The following is a 23,076-nucleotide window of genomic DNA, read 5'->3' on the forward strand; positions in this document are numbered from 1 at the left end:
CTCTTTCCCTCCTTCTCTAGCTCCTAAATACACATCCCAAAAAAACAGATCCTTTATCAGCACACAAACCCTAAAAAGAGTGACAGACGCAGTGCAAACACACTCATGATGAGGGACAAACTTTCCCTGTCAGTGATCTGCAGACAGCCCTGGTTTTCCTCCCAAAGGAATGTCTTGCTGTTTGGACACTACTCAGTAATGCCATATTTTAGAGCAAGTAAATTGAACTGCAAAAATTCTATTTGTAAACATTCAAAATTTGCTTCAGTTGGCACCAAAATAATTTCTATTGGTATCTTACCACCCTTTTAAAAAATAGTTCATACCAACATATTTACTCACCCTCATGTGGTTCTAAAGCTGTATGACTTTATTTCTTCTGTGGAGCAGAGTAATTGTGCAAAATGTTGTCCCCTGTGAAAAAGAAGTACACTTCAGCATACTTTTAAAAAGAGTACTAATGAGTACTAAAACTAAAAATGAAATATTTTAAAAGAATATACTCAAGTGCGAACTGGATTAACTGTTAATTGCAGATAAATGAAAATGTATTATAGTTTAAATTTATATTAAATGCAATTAGCTGAAGTTTAGTGCTTTTTAAGTACATCTTTATATGAAATTGCATAGTTATTTCTATTGTTTTTAAAATGTGGTTAAAGTGTACTGTTGAATGTACAAGCATGACAAGCATTTATGCTAAACTAAAAAAACTTTAATGTCATTTTTTTTTTAAGTTTTATGTAATGTGTTGAACTATATTTGTAATTACACATTTGTAATAGTGTAATGATCGAATAACACACTACAGTTAAAATCATAATCAAGCAATTTACATGTGCTTTAGTAAATTAGTAAATTTTAGTAAATTAATCCCCTTTAGACATTCTGTTGACTATAAGTAACGTTGCACCTATATGTCAACTACCTCTCATTAGAGTATTAGTAGACTGTTAGGTTTGGGTTAGTAGAATAAGTTTACATGTACTTGCAAAAGTGTTATAAAATCATAGTCATGAAATTGGACTCTCTTTATATACACTTATGTTGTCTTTTATTTCACTATTATTGTATTCTCTGCAAGTACTGTTTTTTTTTTTTTGTTTTTTTTTTTTTTTTAAATATGCTTTTAAGATTTTAAGTACACTACAAGTCCACAATACAATTAAGCACACTTCTTTTTCACAAGGGTGTACTTTTCCATACAGAGAAAGTGGATGGGGACTGAGGCTGTCAAATTGTCATTTGTCAATTGTCATGTTGCTTTGTAAATAAGAACAGAAATGTTGTTGTTTCGAAATAAATTTATCCCACAATCCTTTCCTCCAACACTCTGCCACCAGCTTTTGAACAAAAGTTCATTGACGTTCATCTGGAAACATGTCACAGCATTCAGACTATACAATTTATACTGCAAGACAGTGTGACTAGAGCAGGCAATTACATAACGCTAGCTCAAACAGGGTTAGCATTGTGCTTTGTGTGTGTGTGTGTGTGTGTGTATGTCTCCAGATGTGAGAGAGCAGTTCTCCTGTTACACTCAGTTTTAATCACGGTAATCCATCAGGTTTTGCCACACTCCTCCACGCGTTGTCTTACACTGTGTGTTTAAGAGAGAAAGAGAGACATATAATCATATGGGACAGGGTGCAATTACAAAGACACTTCTATTGTCTTAGTATTAGTATGTGACACCTGAACAGCTGTGAAATCAAATCCCTGTTTTTCTGACAAGAGTGAAGTCATAGCTGACTTGGATATGAATACTGCCTTTTATTTACAGGAAGTGGAGCTGTGACGACAACATATTTGCTGGTATATGTGTTAATTAATAGTGTCTCAATTATGACATGAGAGTGTGAATATGGGTGAATCTCAGAAAACTTGTGAGTTAATTAAGGTCACGTTCAGGTCACATTTCACCCTAAAATCAAAAGACAAAAAATATATATCTTGCATTGTTTATTTTTGTAACGTGTAGTCCGTTTTAGTTTCATTTCTCCTGTTTTGTCTGCCTTAGTTAGTTCTCTAGTTAGTTTCCCTGGTTGTTAATCAGTTCCCACACCTGTTCTGTTTTATCCTTGATTACACTCCCCGTGTATTTAATCCCTGTGTTTTGTTCAGTTCTTTGTATGGTATTGTCAAAGCCACTGAAAGGCAAGCCTGCAACCTTTAGCCAAAAAACCGTAACGGCTAATGCTAACGCTCCGCCCCGGCGGTACGCAGGGAAGGAGATCAGAGGCTGTTTTTTGAATGGATGTCAATGCATGAGAGGCTTCACTATGCTGATTAAACAGCTTTTGTGGGGAAATAGCTAATCATTTAATTAATCAACAGCCTGTTTGCTAATCTTCAGCATGTTTTACAATAAACAATACTTTCGTTGGGAACTGTATGTAGATTTTAGCTTGATAAAAATTTATTTTTTTAAGAGAAGGCAGACTAGGGAATGTTGCGACTGATGTCACTGCCATTACACGATAGGCTGAGAGGTGAGCACATGATTAAGTTAGCCGTTACGCTTTCTCCAATGGTAAGAGATACAGACCCTCTCATCTCCCTAGTATATACAATCTCTGGTATCGTCAATGTTAATGTGGTTGTTACGTTATTCCCTTGTGTTTCCTTTTTGGACTTATCATTAAAGACTGTTTTTGTTTCTTTACTCCTTCTTTATGTGCTTTATAACAGCCAACATGACCATTTTAATTCTGACATGAAAATAAAGCACATTTTTCCCAAAATTCTCATCAGTGCAAATGTATTATTATGATTATTATTTTTTTATGATTGTTTTGTTTAAACTAAGCATTTATACTTTATGGCAGTTCATGTTATACTCTCTTTAATGTCTGCAGTTTTAAATTAAATACATTTTTGATCATTTGAATCACCTTTTTAACTGTTGTATAACATGTTATGTTATGAGAATCATCACTGAGAATAATGAAAAAATTTGTGTTTAATTGTCACAGTGCAAAAAAGAAAAAATCCACATGAGGTCATGAAATACACTTCATTTTCCTTTTGCAAAATATAACCTGGACAGGTTCTTGCCAGGTTTCATAAGATTCATATTTGTAGATGATGCGTAATGTTTTTGCTCTCTCATTTCTTGAATGAGACCATTGCTCTCTGCACACGCCATGGCCAAAGTGTCATTTTCAACTCCATTTGAGTCAGTTTTAAGGAGCTTTGAGAGATAATCTGTCCCCTCTGTTTCTCTTTCCTCTTTAAATATTCCATCCTCCCCTGTACAACTGAATTTTGCTGCTGTGCAATAATATGGTTAATCCCACCATTTATTTCATTTATTTTATATTAACTGACAAAAGATTACACTGAAGATTTAAATATGTCCACAGAGTACTGTACATGCCACTGTATCGTTCTTTAAAATGGTTTCACTTGTGAAAAATAAGTACTCTTTAGTATCCTTTAAAAAAGAATACTTATTATTATGGAAATAATATACTATAAAAGAATACTTACAGTAAGTACAAACTAAATGTATTGTAATTATGTATTAAAATGCAATTAAATAGAAATGTATTATAATGTAAATTTATATCAAATGCAATTATATCTGAACTTTACAGTGCTTTTTTGACCCATAGTAGTAATTAAGAATTAGTTCACTTTAAAATGAAAATTACCCCAAGATTTACTCACACTCAAGCCATCCTAGGTGTATATGACTTTCTTCTTTCTGATGAACACAATCTGAGTTATATTAATCAAAGCTTTATAATGTCAGTGAATGGGACCAATGGGTATGAAGCTCAAGAAAGTACATCCATCCATCATAAACGTACTCCACACGGGCTTAATAAAGGCCTTCTGAAGCGAAGTGATGCATTTGTGTAAGAAAAATATCCATATTTAACAAGTTATAAAGTAAAATATAAATGTAATGCGTCAGTTGAATACGGAAGGTGTAGGACGTAGTGTAAGTTTTGAACCGCGAGAGGCATTGCACTTTATTCGTAAGTTGAATACGGAAGGTGGTCTGGTGGAAGCTAGATACTTTACTTTATAACTTGTTAAATATGGATTTTTTTTTTTTTACACAAATGCATCGCTTTGCTTCAGAAGGCCTTTATTAACCCCCCGGAGCCGTGTGGAGTATGTTTATAATGGATGGATGCACTTTCTCCAGCTTCATACTTGTTGGTCCCATTCACTGCCATTATAAAGCTCGGATGCGTCAAGATATTTATTAATATAACTCCGATTGTGTTCATCAGAAAGAAGAAAGTCATATACACCTAGGATGGCTTGAGGGTGAGTAAATCTTGGGGTAATTTTCATTTTAAAGTAAACTAATCCTTTAAAGGTGCAATATGTAAGAATTTTGCAGTAAAATGTCCAAAAACCACTAGACCATTGTTATATATTTTGTTCACTTGAGTACTTACAATATCCCAAATGTTTGCAACTATTTGTAAATCGTGAGAAAATTGCAATTTTAACCAAGGCTCCGGGACGTGTGAGGAGTCGCCTGTCAATTGCGTCATACCCGCGTTACCCTCGGTTTCCAGTTTTATTTTGTAGAAACCATGGAAACACAAAAGACGCTTTAATATTTACATGTTTTAATAGACAAGGGAACAACTGTTTTGATATATTTATAGACAGAAAACTAATTATTGTTATATAGCTCAACATGTTTAGTCTTGTTTAAATCTAATTTCCTTGATTTTTTGCGAGTACTATGCTTTACCATGCCTCAGAGAAAAACACTATTTTGTCAAGTAGCTAACATAGCATAATCAGATGCAGCTTTATTTTTAGTAACAGTAATACAGCATTTTCTCCATCATACAATACGTTTTAAAATGAATTGCATGCCATTTATCAACACAAGCCATCCAGCATTTAATATGATATTTTAAAATCGATCTATCTTACTGCAGTGTGCAACAGTGTCTCACAGCAGCCGCCGAGCGAACGCACAGAGTAGTGTTATAACATAATTTTCAACACACTCAAATGTATCTAACATGATAAACAGAGCTGCGTTACCTCATACGCATGACCAGAAAAGCGGAAGCGGCGCCGGCGACTGTGGCATAATAAAAGTTCCGCTGCTCGCGGCGTGTTTTGCGAAATTGCTCCAGCGGCCTCGTTCAGCTCCCACAACACTCAGTTGAAATAGGTGGAATTTTTTACAGTATACTTTTTATGTGCACTACAAATGCACATTCAATACAATTAAGCAAACTTCTTTTTCTTTTTTTTCTTTTTTTTTTTTACAAAGGTTGATATTTTGTATCTAATGCAATAACATTTAGACATTTTTATTGTGGCTCAAGTGTCTAAATACTTTTTGGGTACACTTTGTATTGCAGGTTATGTTTAGAGCTCTTCTCAAGCTTATAATAAGTTGCAATGCAATGGAAAGGAGTGTGATTGCCTTACCCATCCGCCTCCCCTCTCTTAATTCCAGCTGATGGCATTGTCCTCATACCTCTCTTATCCTGGGTCAGGCTCTGCTCCATTCAGACACAGATATCTTACCCTGCCACGTGTCAAACCGCCCGACACACACTCCACATCAACACCACCCTCAGCGGTCACACTGTCCCATGCAGCAGACGGCATCGGGCCTTGTGATTTCCATCGTATTTTAAGAAGCACCCACACTTCCATTATGTCAGCGTCCTGAGAGAGTGTCCTCAATACTCTTTCTCTATTCACGTACAACGCAAACAAGAAACGTGAACACTGATGATGCAGGACTTCCAACCACAAAATGTGCAGTCCAGTGCAGCGGAGTCACAGGACACGGTGGCCGTTTTGATAAATAGTGACAGCCTAAGTGCTCTGAGCTCCATTAGCTTGAATGAGAGAGATACCACCATGGCACAGCTTCCCAAACAGGATATGGTGTCATGACATGATCTCACATCACCTTAATTCACAGTTGGGTGAGCTCTAATTAGGGCCTCCATCTGTCACCCACAATTTGTAAAGTCTTTAGGCAAGTCGCCCTACTTCTCAATTTGATCGGTCCTGGAGGCTTGCTTGTAGCGGTGACGTCAAGACTGTGAGTCTGGTGGGGTTGTTTTTTAAAGACACATTTCGTGTCAGTCGAGAACACAGAGGTATGCCTGAGCGCTCAGATAAGATTAAAAGGATGGATATGTTTCTGATAGGTGGCATGAAAACATGGAGAATTGTGTTACCTGATAATAATCTCATATCAGTCCTTGGGAGGCTCCATACACAGAGACAGAGAGAGTGTGGCACCTGAGAGGACCCTACACTTTCAAAATGGGTTTATTTTTTCTGTCAAGACAGAGAACAAAAACATGTATTGATCAGTAAAATGTTCCAGCAGAACATGACGCTAACAACACAAAGATCATGGGTTTGATTCCCAGGGAATGCATGAACTGTTATGCAATGTCAGTTGCTTTTGAATAAAATTACGTAAATGTAAAATTGAAGTTCATTTTACCAAAATTGGATTGGATTTGGGTCTGACATGCAAATGCTGTGGGTGATAAAAATCGCTCTGTCTGGTATGTATTTCCTTCCCGAGCTGGAGGGGTATCAGAATCACTCTGTGCTCTTTCAGACTAAGTGAAGCTTAGTATGCCAAATCCAAATCTGATAACTGCTCACAATCTAACACCGCGGGTGAAAAGGTTTAAATGCCCACTGTAACCACATCAAACAGAAGGGATTCGAATCTGGCCTGTTTGGCTTGAGAACTGAGGTCAGCCTATGATTAATGAGTTTGGAATGAAAGAGGCAGATGATTTTAAACATATTTGTTCTATATTAGTAGGCTATAAACATTTTTTGACATTCTTTACATTTGAGTTAGATTTAAGAAAGCTTACGTTGGTTGGAAGTCTCATTTGTTGCCTTTCTATGTGTAAGTGTTGTACATTGTATAGCCACTAGATGGTAATAATTATCTTTTTCTTTTACAGGAATCTCGGGATGTGGGATTTTCCAGTGTAAATCATGATGTTTAATAAAATACAAAGTTTATTGAAATCTGTGACAGATCAGGCCTACTTGTTTTTTATAATTAAAGTTTCTTGTCTGGATTTTGTTTTTCTTTCATTAAATTTGGAATGAACTTCTCTCCTTGAAAGTAATATCCTGAGGTGTTGAGTATCATAGCAGCTATTTTGATAAATTCTTTTGCACCCTAATTTTCCACTGTTGCCATTGCTTTATTAGGCCATAATATCAGTGCCACAGGGAGACATTTTATATGAGCTTCGGCTGTTTATGGTTTTACAACTAATTCTGTGGTTGAAATCTCATATGCAAGGATTTACATTATTTATATATATTTGTAAGGAATGCAAAAGAAAATGAGTTTAGTCTGCTAAAACAAACAATAGTTGCATTAGACAATTTACACGGAAGCTTTCGAAAATTCAAAAATGGTATTTTCCACTAAAATAGGCCTATCTTTACAATTATTGTTACTAAAAGTAACCACTGTATAGCCACCACTACTGTAATAATAATTAAAAATAAAGAAAGAAATTCGAAAATGTTACATTTTTTTGAATGAGATCCCATTTTAATTTGCAGTCGTAAAATAACATGGTATTTTGACTAAAACTATGATTGCCATACATTTTTTTTTTTTTTTTCCAAGGATAAATCTCCAGATTGAGCGTTTGTGTTTTACTGAACGCCTTCTGTGTTGTTGGTGGGCCGGGCCACGATTTACGCAATATATTTTCAGTAGTAAGTAGGCGGGGCACATTCTCGGCGTCATTGGCTTTTCAGAAGTGTGTGGGCGGAACCACGCGAGTGCGTCATGAATACCCCGCCCCCGTATTAGAGGACATTGACAGAGGAGAGCGAAAGTTCAGTGTGTGAGCCAGTAGAGATGTGAGGAGGACAGAGAGGAGTTGCTGTCGGACTATACGCTTCACAGAAGTTCGGAGATAACCGAAGACGCGGACAGATTTGTTGTTTCTCTTGTTGAGTTCCTCCTGATGTCCTTATTTGTCCTAATAATGACGGTAATGACTGACGTGAAATATTAGTGTTTTTTAGTGATTGTGCAAGCGCGCTTTTCATAGAAACATACGAACTTGGACATTAAGCATCCTTTTATATGATATGAAGACTTTGAAAAGGGATTTTCCAGAGAAGTTTAATTCAGAGGACTATCTATTTTTCAGCGTTTTAATTGGGTGACAAGTGAGATATTCATTGAAACACTATTAATCTAAGCAGTGTCTTATGGAGCTACATAATCACCCATAACACTCAAAAGTATCCTCTTTTGGGACTGTATATGCCAGGAAAGTTTTCCTTGACTTACCTCATTCAAAACAAGGTGACTGAAAATCCAGCATGGGAGGCTCATCTTTGAAAATTCTGATTTCTCTGTGGTGTCAGCTGGTTATTGCTGCCTACAGTTTAGAGATTGGCTCTTATGACCCGGAGAGAGGGAGACCGGCTAAATGCGAGCCTATCACCATCCCTATGTGCCAGGGCATCGGGTACAACCTCACCCGAATGCCCAACTTTATGGACCATGACAATCAGAGGGAAGCTGCGATTAAACTGAATGAATTCGCCCCTCTGGTGGAATATGGCTGTGATGTGCATTTGAGATTTTTCCTCTGCTCTCTTTATGCCCCTATGTGTACGGACCAAGTGTCCACATCCATCCCCGCCTGCCGTCCGATGTGCGAACAGGCACGTCAGAAGTGCTCGCCCATCATGGAGAAGTTTAATTATGCCTGGCCTGATTCTTTGGACTGCTCTAAACTGCCCACCAGGAATGACCCCAACGCACTGTGCATGGAAGCCCCGGAAAATGATACCAAAACTGAGACTAAGAAAGGAGAGGGCATGTTGCCTGTGCCGCCCAGACCCAGGCAGCCTGGCGCTGGGAACGGACGCTCAGGGGGCAGCATGGGAGTTTGTGAAAACCCGGAAAAGTTCCAGTATGTGGAAAAGAGCGAGACGTGCGCTCCACGCTGCTCGTCCGCTGTGGACGTGTTCTGGTCCAGACAGGATAAGGACTTTGCTTTTATTTGGATGGCGGTTTGGTCTACCCTCTGCTTCGTATCCACAGCTTTCACAGTCCTAACCTTCCTCCTAGACCCACACCGCTTCCAGTACCCAGAGCGGCCCATCATCTTCCTCTCCATGTGCTACAACGTTTACTCAGTCGCCTTTATCATTCGATCCGTCGCTGGGGCAGAGAACATCGCATGTGACCGTGAGAATGGCGAGTTGTATATCATCCAAGAAGGCCTGGAGAGTACGGGTTGCACCATAGTCTTCCTCATCCTCTACTATTTTGGCATGGCAAGCTCAATCTGGTGGGTCATCCTCACCCTCACTTGGTTCCTGGCGGCTGGTAAGAAATGGGGTCACGAAGCTATTGAGTCGCACAGCAGCTACTTCCACATGGCTGCTTGGGGCATTCCTGCCCTGAAGACCATAGTCATCCTCACCATGCGGAAAGTTGCGGGCGATGAGCTCACCGGACTGTGCTATGTGGGCAGTATGGATGTGGGGGCGCTAACAGGCTTCGTCCTCGTGCCTCTATCCTGCTATCTTGTCATTGGGACGTCTTTCATCCTGACTGGCTTTGTGGCGCTTTTCCACATCCGGAAGGTGATGAAGACCGAAGGCACCAACACGGAAAAGCTGGAAAAGCTGATGGTGAAAATCGGTATCTACTCCATCCTGTACACAGTTCCCGCCACCTGCGTCATCATTTGCTACTTCTATGAGCGGCTCAACATGGACTACTGGAAATTCCGAGGGCTGCAAAGCAAGTGCACCACATTCCCGGGTCGGAGGAACGAGGACTGCTCTCTGGAGTCTTCGGTGCCCACCGTGGCCGTGTTCATGCTGAAGATCTTCATGTCGCTGGTGGTGGGCATCACCAGTGGCGTGTGGGTCTGGAGCTCCAAGACTCTGCAGACTTGGCAGGGGCTGTGTAGCAGAAAGTTTACAGACAGGACTTGCAGGAAGCACTGCAGCGGGAGCTGCAGCACTAGTCACTGCCACTACAAAGCACCTGCCGTCATACTGCACATGTCCAAGACGGATCCCTACTCGGACTGCCCTACGCATGTATGAGCACAGCACTGAAACTGGCCTCATCTGTGATGTACTGTACTGTGGACTTTGTGAGAATAAGACATGCAGTTCAGTGAAGCTTTATGGTGAACTAAACAAACTTAAAACCCAACATTGCAGCTAAACAATGGATTAACAGTACTTTCTTAAAGGGAAAATTTTATTATCGCTTGCTGTAGCAATAAATGAGACAGATATGCACATCCTAATCAGTTATAAATATCTGCACTTGCATGGAGAAGTGCACAGTGTTCCCATTTAAAAGCTGTTCAATGACTTGTTAATATGTTTAAATACTTGTTCAAATGTTTCAGGACACATTATTTATTGTATATATATATATATATATATTTAATTTTCTTGGTCTTGGTTTCTCACAAGATGGCATTGATCAGTGTTTAAAAGTGCCTTTTTGAAGAAGATAATAAAATGTTATATATTTTCAACAGTTGTCTGAAGTTTATTCTTTGAAGTAGGCACTTCAAGAGTTAACTGCTAAACTAAGTGCGTTTTACTTGTACAAAGACAAAATGCACTTTTGTTTTGTTGTTGCTACACAAAGTAACACTATTATTTCAATCTCATTTAAGTACTTGTGCCGGACGGCTGTGTTTGCATCTATTTAGAGGTGGAAGCTAAAAACAAGCGCCTTGGTGAGACTTTTCACATGGACTGTAACAAGAAAATGCGTCAAAGCAATGCAAATATTTTGATGAAGAAAGCTAGGTTTGCATCTGAAAGGTTGCCCCAGTTCAAATGCAAATCGATCCATGAGGGACCCTTTCAGGGGCCTTCAAAAGAGTGGGCTACCCCCGAATAACACAAAGCTATGTGGCTTTGTACGCCCCTGACACGAATAAATCTATGTCACTTTTAGGGGGCTATTGGTCAGAGTTGTGACTAAGCTTGGATCATGGAGATTAAGCTTGTAGCTAAGGCCTCATTTTTGTTTTTAGCACATTGTTTTTGCATCGCGTTATGCTCCATGTTCGCTGTTTTTTTTTTCTTCTTCTTTCTTTCAGCTGTTTGCTCTATTTTCTCTCTTTAATTCCCCTCCATATGACAGACGCAGTCGCTTTGGGCACGCTCTCCTTTGAGCGCGTTTATCAGAACAGAAATCCCTGGTGGTTTTCTTTCCTTCATCCTCAAAGGGAATCGCTGAGCAGAGCGACAGACCGTAGCCTGGATTTCTCTGTGCGAACGTTCACATCATCACCTTTAAACACAGAGGTTGTTCTGGAATTATATTTCATTAATGAGGTGCACCACATGCACACAAACACATCCAGATTCTCCTATTGTTGTGTGTCGCTTCTCTCTTCCCCCTCCACTCTTTGATGTGAGCCACTCATGCAAATAAAGGCACTTTTCTCCGACGCTTGATCCGGAGCATGTAGGGCTCCGATATCTGCTTGAATTGTATTTTCTTCACCCTACCTCTGCCCATCTGTAACTGCAGATCTGGATTTGAGATGATTCATTAGTATGCCATTGTAGCTCACTTTCTTTAAAAAAAAAAAAACATTATTAGGGAATTTATCCATATGTCAAACCAACACGCTGCATTATGAGCATACATATTTCATATATATTTTTATAATATTGTATTTATATAACATTTAAGTCTATGACATGGGTCTACGTTAAGTATCCCTCAAAAGAATGGTCTATGGTATTCACAATAGTTGAATAGTCTGATACTGGTAGCCACTCTAGGTATAGCAACATATGGGCCCGTTAGGAAATATATTCAACACTATTTCAAGCATGAGATAATGGAAAATTTGGAGCTAGTGAGAAGTTTACAGTTACATATTGCACACTGTCAAAGTAAATAAGCAAGTACAGTAAGTACTGGTGTAGTGTGATAAAAACACTACAATGTTGTTTTTATGTGACATTGTTTCAGCAAAATTAGATTTTTTTTTTTTTTGGTAAAATATTTAATTAAATGTTGTTGTTCATCACTGTTTTCAACTCAGTTGTTGAAAGATTTTTTGTCATATATTATTTCAAAATATATCACCCCTTAAATAAAAGTTCTGTCCTTTTTCACTTAGTTCAGCCTTCTGTAACAGGAAGTAGCCCATTCTCTTTTATATCATCATACGTGAGCTTACTGAGTCCTTTGTTTGCTTATAACCAAGGTTTCCCAAACACATTAAATTTAAGTTCATGGTCCACTCAGTTGGTCAAGCAAATATAATTAAAGTGCCTTAGTATTTCCATATACATGAAATTTCTTCCACCATATAAACGATCTGAATAAAATTTATCAGGGTTTGGTACGGTGGCTGAGAGAGCTCAATGTGCTGCAACTGAAGAAGACACGTGCACAAAAAAAAAAAAAAAAAAAAAAACACCATCAAATTAAAGGCACACTATGTAAGATTTTTGGATTAAAATATCCAAAAACCACTAAAACAGTGTTATTTATTTTGTTGACCTGTGTACTTGCATTATCCAAGATGTTTCTAAGAATGTTTAAATCCAGAGAAATAAGCAATTTTATCAAGAACACCTGGTCCGTGCGTCACCTATCGGTGACATCATACCTGTAGCTAACATATCATAATCAGATGCAGCTTTATTTTTAGTAACAGTAATACAGCATTTTAAAATGAATTGCATGCCATTTATCAGCACAAGCCATCCAGCATTTATTAATATGATATTCTAATATCGATCAAGCTTACTGCATTGTGCAACAAGTGTCTCACAGCAGCCGCCGTGCGACATCTCCCAAGATTCTGCGTTCAATCTTGGCGTCATCAAGCTATGCCTTTGTTTTGAATAGGCGACCTCTAGCGGTGAAAATCTGCGTAGTGTGCCTTTAAGAAAACATCTTCAGTTTGACAACATGTGCTGCAAATGCTCACAATGCAACCAAATATAGAAACAAGCAGCAAATACTCACAACACACATACGATCAGGATGTTAAAATAAAGAAAAAACTCACCTTTCAGGTCATCAACAACACCAATGATGAGTAGACATTGAACAATAAGTGGTCCCAGCCAGGTTCGTCACTTATTAGGGTCCTCTTGGGCAAAACATTTATTTATTTACCTCAGACCAAACATTTACCTCAGATATATTAAAAAACAATATTATGTACATTTGCTATATTTTATAATGTTCTATTCAAGACCTAGAATGGGTCTTGTGCATTATGTAGCTATGTTGATTTGATTTCACAAGTAATAATTGTTCAATTTCCAAAAACCGGCCCAGACAATCAATTATAGTTGGCAAATATAGCCCTATAACAATTTGTGACACTGCTGCAAAATTGTACAGGCAGTCGCTGACAGGTCTATATGAGTTATAGAAGCCACATTGTTTTGTTGTTTAAACTGACAGCTGCATGTGTCATTTACTCATCGTCATCACAACAAAGCGGCTCCTCTGAGAGAACTTTGGCAAGTGCACACATCCTTTCAGCAACTGCTGGTTCAGAGCAGGTCGTTGAGGTCTGCTAGCGTTTTATGACAGAGTGTTTTGGTATTTTTCAGCTCAGGTTGCCTCTCTAGAGGGGTGTTTTACCTCCATCACAATGTCAGTAAACTGCATCGGGAACGAGACTGTGTGTGTGTGTGTGTGTGTGTGTGTGTGTGTGTGTGTGTGTGTGTGTGGTTCAGGTAAACACTACATTATGGGGACAAAATGTTTTGGTGACCTTATTTTTGGTCATGCATTTTTTGGTCCCCATCAGGAAAACAGCTTATAAATCATACTAAGTGATGTTTTATTAAAAATGTAAAAATGCAGAAAGTTTTCTGTGATGGGTAGGTTTAGGGTTAGGGGATATACAGTTTTTTTCAGTATAAAAATCATCATGTCTATGGAATGTCCCCATAAAACATGGAAACCCAATGTGTGTGTGTGTGTGTGTGTGTGTGTGTGTGTGTGTAGAGGTACCAATTAAAAAGACTCAGGCCAGTGGCTTATGTCGGAAAGGCACCTGCCCGACCACAAATGCGAGGTCAACACTGGAGCAAAACATGCATTCACTCACATCCTCTCACTCACTTCCTATGGTAGCTTGTTTCCGTCACAGAATAAAAAAGGAAATTGCGCCTTTTTATCTCACAATTCTGACTTTTTTCTCACAATTCCGAGTTTATATCTCACAGTTCTAAGAAAAAAATCTGAATTGAGAGATATGAACTCACAATTGTGAGAAAAAGAAGTGAGAACTGTGAGTTTATATCTCGCAATTCTGACTTTTTTTTCCGCAGAATTCTGAGATATAAACTTGCAATTGTGAGAAAAAATTAGTATTGTGAGATATAAAGTCACAATTACCTGTTTTATTCTTATATTCCTTGGCTTCCATAACTTCCTCTCTCACAAACCTAAAATGATGGTAAAACAAAGGTATTAAACAAAGGAATAGACATTAAAGGTGCAGTATGTAGGATTTCTGTCCACTACAGGTCGCTAAAGGTCGCTAGAGGCCTATTTAAAACAAAGGCGTAGCTTGATGACGCCAAGTTTGAGCGCGGAATCTTGGGACATGTGGTCTTCACCTCAGCGGACGGTGCAAAAGAATAGGGATAGGACTCGGGAAGAAATCATGTTCATGGATGCGATTATTAACGTTACTGTAGTATGAAGCAGAGCAGGACCAAGTGTTGTGGGAGCTGAACAAGGCCGCTGGAGCGATTGCGCAACACACGCCTTACGAGCAACGGAACTTTTATTATGCCACAGTCGCCGGCGCTGCTTCCGCTTTTCTGGTCATGAGTATGAGGTAACACAGCTCTGTTTATTATATATATATATTTGAGAGTGTTGAAAATGATGTTATAATGTTACTCTGTGCGTTCGCTCGGCGGCTGCTGTGAGACACTTGATTGAGACACACTGCAGTAAGATAGATCGATTTTAGAATATCATATTAAATGCTGGATGGCTTGTGTTGATAAATGGCATGCAATTCATTTTAAAACGTACTGTATGATGGAGAAAATTCTGTATTACTGTTACTAAAAATAAAGCTGCATCTGATTATGCTATGTTAGCTACTTGACAAAATAGTGTTTTTCTCTGAGGCATGGTAAAGCATAGTACTCGCAAAAAATCAAGGAAATTAGATTTAAACAAGACTAAACATGTTGAGCTATATAACAATAATTAGTTTTCTGTCTATAAATATATCAAAACAGTTGTTCCCTTGTCTATTAAAACATGTAAATATTAAAGCGTCTTTTGTGTTTCCATGGTTTCTACAAAATAAAACCGGAAACCGAGGGTAACGCGGGTATGACGCAATTGACAGGCGACTCCTCACACGTCCCGGAGCCTTGGTTAAAATTGCAATTTTTCTCACGATTTACAAATAGTTGCAAACATTCGGGATATTGTAAGTGAACAAAATATATAACACTGGCCTAGTGGTTTTTGGATATTTTACTGCAAAAATCTTACATATTGCACCTTTAATCAGGGTAGCGCCATATTATTTTCTGACGGGAATGAAAACAAAGACCTATACGAAACATCTTTCCAAAAAGACTTTAAATAAACAAAAACTATTTAGAAAGTGCTGTGAAAATTTCATGTGATCTAGGACCTTTATACAGCACATTCCACTAAAAACACTGTAAGTCTATCACAGCCTCGCTTTCATCTGAGTTAAATTTAGAATGGCGTCTATAGACTAAGCTAAGGTCTATAGTTCACTCCAAAATGCATTTGTTTATATATTTTGTTAGTAACACTTTATTTTGATGGTCCCCTTTAGACATTCTGTTGACTATAAGTAACGTTGCATCTACATGTCAACTAACACTCATTAGAGTATTAGTAAACTGTCTGCTCAATATCTGCTAACACTTTATTGTGATGGTCCTCCAACAGACATTCTACTGATAATAAGTCACTTTGCAAGTAATGTCAACTTATTCTGCTAACCCTACCCCTAACAGTCTACTAATACTCAACTAATACTCTAATGAGAGTTAATTGACATGTAGGTGCAACGTTACTTCTAAAGTCTAAAGGGGACCATCAAAAAGTGTAACCATTTTATTATCTAATGCACTTTTTTAAAGAGTTAAAGTGATCGGATACTTTTTAGTCCCACTGCGGGTCGGTTAGCCACACTCTCATCTGTCCGGCTGAGTGGAGTGTGAGAGACCCTGTCCGGTCATGTGTTTGATTAAAAGAGGATCTTTATGAGGTGTTTACCCACCTCCACCCGAACCCCAGCCATGCTTATCAGTCCACAACCATCCACCCACCCCTCAGGAAAGAAGAAAGAGAGAGAGAGGGAGAGAGCAAAGAGAATAAAAGAAGCCCTCATTACACTCATCCACCCCCTCCACCCTCCCCTGCCCTCCAGAGAACTATCCCTTTTCTGCACTGTTTTGATGTGTAAATGAGCGCATTGAAAACCTGCTGGCCTAAAAGAGAAGCTTTCCATGAAAATGCGCCAGTCGCTTCGCAGTGGGGTTCACACATATTGAGTCTGCCTCGCTCAGCACGGATGCTCCTGTTTTACTAATATGAATGTGTACAAACAAGTATGAGAACAATCATGTAAACGAAACATTGAAATGTAGGAAAATCGGTACTCAACTCATGCACAATCAAACTGGATATAAACATTAAGGTCAACATGAAATCAAAATTAACTTTCTTAATGCACAATCCAGATATTCCCAAAAAATTCTTGACATTATTGTTGCAGGATTTGTTGCTATGTTCCTAAAATACAATGTCTGTTCGTATTGAAACATTTGTGATATGTCTCTAGTGTTGTAATTTGAATAGGTAGGAGCTAAACTAACAAGCATAATAATGTGACACTTATGATGTTAAAATTCATGTATTTCTACAACAGAAGCTATATGTCAGTAAGCTAAATTAAGAATGATTGCATCTCAACTACATATTAGCACATATTTCAGTCAAGAACTGATTATTTTTTAATGCACACACATAGCTGCAGGCGTATACAGCGAGTATAGTATTCAGGTTTTCTTTACAATGTGATTAGTTTCCACCTTACCAGCTAAAATGACAAGATATTAAGTCTTGTTTTCTGAAAAAATGCTTAAAATTAAGTGACTTTATGCTTAAAACGAGAGAAAATATCTGCTAGTGGGGTCAGAAAATCACACAATCTTGTTTTCCATTTGAATTACGTTTTTTTTAAGCATGCTTAAAGTTTTTTAAGCATGAACTACTTAATTCTGATAATTTCTTTCAGGAAAAAAAACTTAATATCTTAAAGGGGTCGTTGGTTATGATTTCACTTTTTTAACTTTAGTTAGTGTGTAATGTTGCTGTTAGAGCATAAACAACATCTGCAAAGTTACGACGCTCAACGTTCAAAGCAAAGGGAGATATTTTCATTTAAAGAAATCACTTTTTAAGGACTACAACAAACGGCTGGTAGGGACTACAATGAGCTTCTTCCCGGTTTAGTGACATCACTAACCCTAAAATTTACATAAACCCTGCCCCCGAGAACACACAACAAAGGGGTGAGGCCATGTTATTGCAATACAGTACGTAACACAAATGCAATAGCATGTCATAAAAGCAAGACGACAACATGACAAATTATAACCGTAATTAAACTAAACTATACCTGTTCTATCTTCATGCAGCATATATTCTCTGTAGGCATCTTACAACAGTTCCCACACGAGCGATTTATAGATTATCATGACAGAATATGCTAATCAATGACTTTAAGATAGTTAACTCCACATCAGCTACATAAATTCATCAACTAACCATTCAGAAACTCTCTCTCTCTCTCTCTCTCTCTCTATATATATATATATATATATATATTTTTTTTTTTTTTTTTTTTTTTTTTATTATTATTAATTAATTAATTTATTTATTTATTTATTGCAGTGCTCCAACTACCTTCCTCCATTCTGGTGTGTTTTTTCTGGTTGATTCATACAGAAATTTGTAACATAAAAGAAGTAAAATTGGTCTCACACTGATTTAACATTTACACAAACTGAATGAATAGATATGACAGAAACACACATTGCATTGCATGTTTTGTGTATCATCACCAGTGCTTTTACACACACACACACACATGCACATATTCAGTACATAGTAACCACAACGCACACCCAAACAAAACATAACCTTCTGACTGTTAATCTGAAGCTGCCAAAGGTGGAACAGCCAAAGTTCAGGTTCAAAAAAGGGGGGTCTCTGTCCTTACGATGAGGAAAATATGCATGAAATATCCAAAAAATATTTTTTAAACAAACATTGAGATTCACAGAATAACATGAAGTCTACCCAGATTCCAAAATACTGAAACAGTGCAGACTTTGTCAGAGTTTATGTTAACGAAAGACCCCCAAATATGTTTAAAAAAATAACCACAGTAAAGAAACTTCAGGAGCACATTGAATTTTACAGACCATAACCCATCAACCTCATTGGTTCTGTCTTTGTGCTTGTTCAAGTGTTCAGTGCTTCTGTTTTGTAATCAAATATGAAGTTCTGAACTCATCTTGAGCCAACTTCTGCTCTCAGAGTAACACTGACATGGGTTTATTAAGCCACTGCAAACCCACAAAACCTGCACTTGGCCACAGCTTGATTTCACTGTATAGCTTGGAGACAGCACAGGCACACTTGGATTTGATCCCATGCACTTCAAAATTCAGTAAAACAAAGGCCCAAAACAGAACACAATTCATAATGAAACACAAGTATATGTTGCGTTCTCAGCTAATCGCCACAAGGGGCGCTATAATGGAAACTTTCCCTGTCTTACTGCTCACAGTTCCTCCATCCATCCGCTCTCCAAACTGCGTTTCCTATGTAGGGTCACAGGGATGCGGGTGTCTTAGGCTAAAGGCAGGGAACCTATGGACAATTTAGTGTCACCAATTTACTTGACCTGCATGTCTTTGGGCTCAGGTGTGGCTCAGTTTGGGGGTTTTTGGTTAAAAACTGGTGTTGATATGGTTTACTTAAGGCTGTGAACCAGTACCAATATTAAAACTTGTCCTGGCCCAGTTCAGGGCCGGTTATGGGTTATTAATTGGCTAAGACTTGGTCCAGTTATGGCCCATATGTGGCCCTTGTCTTTAATCCAGATCTGGGCCACCCGAGGACCATAAATCATTGCTGTATGTGGGCCGAGCGAAAGCTGGTTGTGTAGACCAGAGTTGGGCCAGGGAAAAATTGCTATGTTGGTAAAAACAGTGAAGATTTTAAAAACACTTAAAGTACCTTAATGTACTAAAACAGTGATATTAAAAGATCAAGCCCAGAATATAAATGCTAATGGTTAAGAGTTTTTTATAATGTTTTTCTATGGAAAAATGCTTAATGAGAAACTGTGTGTTGCGTTTATATTCTGTTGCATTCATTTCTGCTTGCCTGTACATAGTATGCATCATCAAGGTGTATACTGAATTAGGTCTTTTAACTTAACTGCCTACTACCTTAGTACTTAGTACAAAATGACTGGTGGGCAAATGACTGTTTTGCCCTCCAGGTAGACATTCCTATAAGGGTGTGACATCAAACAATGTATTCTTCTTATCTTTCAAAACCTCCTCTCCAATCATACCAATCCATTCTGGTAACGCACACTTTTTACAATTCAGTCGGTTCGCAATGGATAAAATCAAGTCCCCATCACCTTTTTCCTTTAATATCCTGTTTCATTCAGAGGTATCATATTGCAGAAAAAAAGAAAAAAAAAATGTTGTAAAATGTTTAGCATTAATAGAGTGTTGGCATGTTTATAGCTACTGAACTTAAAAACACTTCTGGTTTAATGGTGCAGACATTTCAGGTAACTCTATCGCCCCCTTGAGTACTGAGGTTTGTTACCTCCACAGTAACTAAGGAATGCGTTAGGAATTTAAAAAAGGGGCACTTGCTATGCATTCCCATCTGTAATTGCATACTGACTGTGAGCATATTTCTTGCTTTACAGTCCATGATATTAAGTAGTTTGTGTAAATACAAACTACTTAATATAGAAGAAAATATGAAAGTTAATGGGTCATGATTTGCATGATCTCCAGACATATGAAACCCACTAAATCAGAGATTTAGGTCTTAAAACATCAGCCTTTCCCCTTCTCAGTCACTGTGAAAAATGGTATTAAACAGAACATAAAGCTTAGCGCAAATTTCCAGTCTGTTTCATCATGCCTTTCAGAGGCTGCAATAAATAGCAGAAGAGATGCCAGCGGTTGTCAAGAGATTTGCAGCATACTCAAGTACTCAAGTACTCATCTTTACGTCTTCCCTTCTCCTAGTCCCTGAAAAGAACGCTTGTTCTATTTTAGCATTTAACAGCCAGCTTCATTTTAATATCAGCATGAGATATTGTTTGTCGACTTCTCCACATTTTACATGTTGCCCTCAGGAGTACAGAGTCAGTAGTGACTCTGCTCGATTGATCCGAGGTAACTTTTTCCTCCTCCTCTCTTCAAAGTGACGTGAGCACATAGTGACGGCAAGTGTTTGTCGGGGTGACAAAGTGACGGGCGCTCGTCGAGGCCTTTCATCGGAGGTTGTCACAAAGTGTGATCACAGGCGCTGTGTTATCTAGGTCAGGCGTTTAGACACGGAGGGCTCTTCCATTTTGATTCTAGTTGCTAGGCAGCACCCTTCTCTAATCTCCAGTACCAAAGTCTCTCCAGAGAGAGCAAGAGAGAGGGATCAGCAAAAGAAAGAAGAAGCGACATGAAAAAACAACAACAAAGGGCTGTAAACGGTGTCATCGTCTGGTTTTAGAAACATAGGCGGCACTGGGTGGCAGGGGGGTCAGCGGTGTGGAAGTGCAAAGAAAAGACACCCATACATCCTTGGGTACCTCCTTATCTTGACTTACAATCAAACTGTGTCTCTCATCTCGCTCAAAAACACACAAGCAAAAAGCCCCAATATACTTTAAGTGGAATCGAAGAACAAACTGGTGTGGCAGGGGGCTGATGAACTGATGTCATTTTAAACAAAATCAGGCCAAAACGGTTCATTTCAGGAGTTCAAAACAGCTCACCAAAGTGAATTTTCTGGAAAAGTTTGCTCCAGCTGGTAAACATCTTTGAAGTACCATTGGTCCGTGATGGTTACATAAGTAGGTGTGGCTCTGAGGCTCCGCCTTCTTTGACATAGAAATCTTCTCCGGTAAATTTCCTTTGTTCAGTCTTTTGTTCAATATATATATTATATGTCTATAACAAACCCATACATAAAAACAATGTATTTTGGAGATAAGTTCTTTGTAGAACTTATACACACTATATGGACAAAAGTATTAGGACACACCTCTTAACTACTGAATTCAGGTATTTCAATCAGACCCGTTGCCACAGGTGTATAAAATCAAGCACCTAGCAATGTAGCCTGCATTTACAAATTTTGTGGAAAAAATGGGTTGTTCTGAACAGCTCATTGAATTCAAGTGTGGTACTGTGATAGGATGCCAGTTTTGCAATGCGTCAGTTTGTAAAATTTCATCCCTGCTAGATATTCCATGGTCAACTATAAGTGATATTATTGGAAAGTGGGAACGTTTAGGAACAGTAGCGACTTAGCCAAGAAGCGGAAGACCCCGTAAAGTCACAAAGCGTGGTCACCGAGTGTTGAGGTGTATGGTGAGTAAGAGTCGCCAATAACGCTCTGCTGATTCCATCGCTGAAGAGTTCCAAACATCCACTGGCATTAACATCAGCACAAAAACTGTGCGCCAGGAGTTTCTTGGAATGGTTTCCATGGCCTCACATCACCAAATACAATACCAAGCGTCAGATGAAGTGGTGTAAAACACGCCACCACTGGACTCTGGAGCAGTGGAAACCTGTTCTGTAGAGTAATGAATCACACTTCTCTGTTTGGCAGTGTGATGGGCAAATCTGGGTTGGGTGGATGCCAGGAGAATGTTTTCTGCCTGACTGCGTTGTGCCAACGGTAAAATTTGGTGGAGGAGGGATAAGAGTATGGGGCTGTTTTTCAGGGGATGGGCTAGGCCCATTACTTCCAGTGAAGGGAATCTTAATGCTTCAGCATACCAGTACATTTTGGACAATGCTATGCATTTTGGTGAAGGCCTTTTCTATTCTGTCATGACTGTGCCCCAGTGCACAAAGCAAGATCCATAAAGACATGGTTGGATGAGTTTGGTGTGGGAGAACTTGACTGGCCCACACAGAGCCCTGACCTCAGTCACATCCAACACCTTTGGGATAAACTGGAATGGATATTGCGAGCCAAGCCTTCTCATCCAGTGTCAGTTCATGACCCCACAAATGCTCTATTGGATGAATGAGCAAAATTTCCCACAGAAACACTTCTAAATCTTGTAGAAAGCCTTCCCATAAGGGTGAAAACTGTTATAGCTGCAATGGGGGGCCAACTACATATTAATATCTATGTATTTAGAATGTGATGTTATTACAGTACCTGTTGGTGTAACAGTCAGGTTTCCCAATACTTTTGTCCATAAGCATGCACATTTTAAAGGTCATAAATATATACAATATTTGCACTTTTTTCTGAACCCAGTGGCCATGAAGGTTTTTGAAAGACTCATCCTGTCTCACCTAAAAAACATAACCAACCCCTTGATGCAGTTTGCATAACGGAAATATGAAATTAAATACTGTTGCCTCACAACAAGAATATCCCCATTATATGTAATGTCTAATTAATTGTATAAATGATATATGGGTCATTGACGAATAAGGTTTTTAAAAGTGTAAAAAAAAAAAAAAAAACATAATGGAGACATAATTAATTTTGAAGTTTTATTAGGTGTTAACAATGAGATTATGTGGTTTTTATAATCAATTAACACTGCTTTTGTCTTTTTTTTTACAAGATGGACAAAATTTGTCACCAAAAAAGTCATTCGGTTTAACCAAAATTTCGGTTTTACCGAATGGCACTTTTGGTTATGCCGAATGACAATATTTTTAAACAATGCTAACAGGCTGATATCTAGCTAGCTAGCTAGTTAGCTTACT

The 23,076-nt window shown here is 38.5% G+C and overlaps 1 protein-coding gene and 1 long non-coding RNA gene across 2 annotated transcripts; one reads left to right on the forward strand and one right to left on the reverse strand.

Annotated features, from left to right (window-relative positions):
• Positions 1 to 355: 355 nt before the first annotated feature.
• On the reverse strand, positions 356 to 7,588 carry LOC127500083 (uncharacterized). The gene is made up of 2 exons (XR_007926249.1): positions 5,422 to 7,588; positions 356 to 1,600 (listed from the first exon to the last, which is right to left on the reverse strand). It is a non-coding gene; the product is annotated as an uncharacterized LOC127500083 (long non-coding RNA).
• A 246-nt stretch (positions 7,589 to 7,834) lies between these two features.
• fzd9b (frizzled class receptor 9b) lies at positions 7,835 to 10,535 on the forward strand. The gene has a single exon (XM_051870968.1). The coding sequence runs from the start codon at positions 8,341 to 8,343 to the stop codon at positions 10,087 to 10,089; it is 1,749 nt and encodes a 582-aa protein (XP_051726928.1). The 5' UTR covers positions 7,835 to 8,340; the 3' UTR covers positions 10,090 to 10,535.
• Positions 10,536 to 23,076: the final 12,541 nt, after the last annotated feature.

This window comes from Ctenopharyngodon idella, chromosome 18, assembly GCF_019924925.1.
Source record: "Ctenopharyngodon idella isolate HZGC_01 chromosome 18, HZGC01, whole genome shotgun sequence".
NCBI classification, from domain to species: Eukaryota; Metazoa; Chordata; class Actinopteri; order Cypriniformes; family Xenocyprididae; genus Ctenopharyngodon; species Ctenopharyngodon idella.

Bases quoted from the DNA above. Each gene is read 5' to 3' on its own strand.
- fzd9b (XM_051870968.1), top strand. From the start codon at position 8,341: ATGGGAGGCTCATCTTTGAAAATTCTGATTTCTCTGTGGTGTCAGCTG.